This window comes from Sceloporus occidentalis, unplaced genomic scaffold (genome assembly GCF_023333645.1).
Source record: "Sceloporus occidentalis isolate IW3139 unplaced genomic scaffold, rSceOcc1.0.p SCAF_1, whole genome shotgun sequence".
In the NCBI taxonomy this organism is placed as follows: domain Eukaryota; kingdom Metazoa; phylum Chordata; class Lepidosauria; order Squamata; family Phrynosomatidae; genus Sceloporus; species Sceloporus occidentalis.
Window position 1 is genome coordinate 192677317 of NW_028316981.1, and position 3076 is coordinate 192680392.

At 49.2% G+C, this 3076-nt stretch overlaps 1 protein-coding gene across 1 annotated transcript; it reads left to right on the forward strand.

Annotated features, from left to right (window-relative positions):
* Nucleotides 1–1568: 1568 nt before the first annotated feature.
* Nucleotides 1569–2515, forward strand: TUSC1 (tumor suppressor candidate 1). The gene has a single exon (XM_089510107.1). It carries the CDS (start codon nt 1632–1634, stop codon nt 2151–2153), a length of 522 nt encoding a protein of 173 aa, XP_089366233.1. The 5' UTR covers nt 1569–1631; the 3' UTR covers nt 2154–2515.
* Nucleotides 2516–3076: the final 561 nt, after the last annotated feature.

Genomic DNA, 3076 nt, shown 5'->3' on the forward strand with positions numbered 1-3076 from the left:
TGAAGCACAAAATCCATCCAGCGCCTCTCCGTTTCTACCAGCAGAAATACAGTAACACATTTAACTAACAATTTGCCACCTTTTTGTGACAACCTAAACCCGCTGCCCAAGGCGGCTGGCTCATTGAGATTACAAAAACCTAATTTATTTCTTAGGGTATGTCTGCTGCATTGCTCTGCAAGTACTGCTAAAATAGGTTTAGAGAGGCCTTGGTATCTGCTGGGGTTTGGTGCCAGGACTCCTCATGGATACCAAAATCCATGGATGCTCAAGTCCCACATTAAACACAATAGCACTGTAAAATGGTGCCCCTTGTTTGCTGTTTGCTTACAAGTCATTTCTGACCTATGGCGACCCAAAGGCCTATCATGGGTTTTCTTGGAGAGGTTTGTTCAGCTTGCCATTGCCGTCCTCTGAGGCTGAGAGAGTGTGACTTGCCCAAAGTCACCCAGTGGGTTTCATGGCTGAGCAAGGATTTGAACCCTAGTCTCGAGTCGTAACCCAACACTCAAATAGCTATGCCATGCTGGTCTGCGCCTTGACAAAATGACAAAATCAAGGGGGTTTTGTGGGGGATTTTTAAAATGTTGAATCCATGGATATGAAGGAACACCTGCCCAATACTGAGTCCACATAGTAAACACAGTCTGCAAAACATTGTGGAGCTGAGTTGTCTTTAGATCATGGTTTGGCTGAGGTTTTACTGGATCGGAGGCTCAAGATCTGTCTCCCTTTTTGACAGAATCATAAACAAACATAAGTGATTAATGCTGTAATCTAGCCAACTGTACACAGAAATAACCCTGTTCAATTAGGGTTGTTGTTGTTAAGTGTCCAACTGAGTTATTTCTTCCGGCAGAGCTATCCAGTCAATTTTAAATCGTGACTGTTGTCATTTGTGTTCAACCTTTTTAATTGTGTTTTGTATTTTGACTTTAAAACACATGAGATCCAATGTGCGTTAGTGGTATGAGTGCTGGGCTAAGGCTCTGGAGACCAGGGTTCAACTCTTGGTGGTTCAGCCATGTAAATGCACGTAGGGCAAAGTCACACTCTCTCGGCCTCAGAGGGTGGCAATGGCAAAAACCACCTCTGAAGAATCTTGTCAACAAAACCCCACAATAGGTTTTGCGGAAGGCTATGGAATTCTGGGAGGTGGATTTTGTTGTGGGGCCCAGAGTAGAGCCCCACAACAAACTCCAGCTACCAGAATTCCATAGCCTTCCGCCAGGGCACTTAACCCGCTTCCAAACCGGGTTATTCCTCCACCTCACTGCACAAATAATCCAGTGTGCCACCACTTTAACTGCCATGGCTCAATGCTATGGTTTCTGGGAAGTGTAGGTTTGTGAGGCATTTAGCCTTCTCTGTCAGAGAACTCTGGAGCCACAATTAACCCCAGTTCCCAGAAATCCATAGAATTGAGCTATTCGAGTTAGAGCGGTGTCAAAGCGGGTTATTCTTGCAGCGCGGACGCTGCCTCGTTCGCCGGAAGCGCCTTCAGCCGCTGCCCCGCCCCCATTCCAGAGAAGCCCTCTGGAAGCTCCGCCCCCTCCGTGACGCAAGCGACAGGCGGACCCGCTTCCCCCCTTTTCCCTGCAAGCTTCCAAGAGGTGAGGAGAGAAGTAGGGATGAGGCGCATGCGCACCGCCAGCCGGCAGTGGCGGGGGGACGGCGGCAACAACTGCTGCTGCTTCTGCGCCGCCCAGGCAGGTAATCCCAACAGCAGCCTTAGCAGTAGCCGCCGCCCTCGCTGCAGCTTTGCGCGGAGGGGTCGCGGTCCGGAAAGGGAGTGCTGCGTCTGCGGCGGTTGGCGAGGCCGGGCGGGCGGCTCGCCTCAGCAGCTGGCGGAGCGATACGCGGACTTGGCGGCGAGCCACGCGGAAGCGCTGAGGCTGGGCGAGGAGCGCGAGAGGCAGAGCCGGCGCTTGGGGGAAGAGAACGCGCGGCTGAGGCTGGAGAACCGGCGCCTGCGCAGAGAGAACAGGAGCCTCTTCCGCCAGGCCTTGAAGCTGCAGCACCAGCAGCAGTGCCAGTTGCCCGAACCGGAAGTGGAGGCCTCAAGGGCCCCAGGAGAAGAAGAGGAGGAGGAGGAGCAAAGGGGTGGCAAAAGGGCGCGAATCGAGGAAGGTGCGGAGACGGGCGTGGCCTGAAAGATGACGTCACTAGGCCCGCTTTTCTATTCTTTTCAAAATGGCGCCCCATCAACCAAAACCCAGAGGCTTCAAGTGGACAAACCACTCCTTAAATTATTATTGTGTTGCAACTGACGGGATTAAAAACACACTCTTTGGGACTTACATGACTCTATTCTTTTTTGAGGGGAAAAACAAAGGGGGGAAACAGATTGCAGCACCACCATCTTGGCTTGCGTTTTGTGGTGGTTGTCGTTATTGAGTCCGACGGTGACCCTCTCTGAGGCAAAAATAGAAACTTAAAATGCAATGTTACAAAACAGATCACTCTTCAAATAAAAAGTAGCCTCCAAGATTAATTAAAATAGATGAGTAATGAACGATTGTGTGTGTCTGTGTTGTTATTGTCGTGTGCCTCCAAGTCATTTTTGACTTGTGGCGACCCTATCGTGGGGTTTTCTTGGCAAGGTTTCTTCACAGGTGGTTGGCTATTTGAATCCCCTGAGGAGGATTCGAACCCTGGCCTCTCCAGAGTTCCAACACGCCTTTCTCAATGGCAAAATGGTTGGGGCTGGGTGTTAGTGTAATAGATCATGGATTATCTTAAACCACGAATTTTAACCAGAATTCGGCAGAGAGACCAAGGAGTTGATTGGAAAGGAAACATGTTTATTTTTAGCTGCAGCTGTTCTTCCCAGCAGGAAAGCCTTCCAAATTAGTGGGACCTGGAATCCAAAGTGAACAAAGTTTTGATAGCATTTTGAACAAAGGAAACTACAAATCACATTCTCATTGGTTATACTGAATTAAACATTTACACCCCTGTATAGTCATTGGATATCCTAGCATACGTCTCTGTCCCACATCAAACAATCTTTCATCTATATGTTCTGTTTCACTGTCCTTAAACTGTTTATGCAGTACTTCCTTTTATTTGGGTT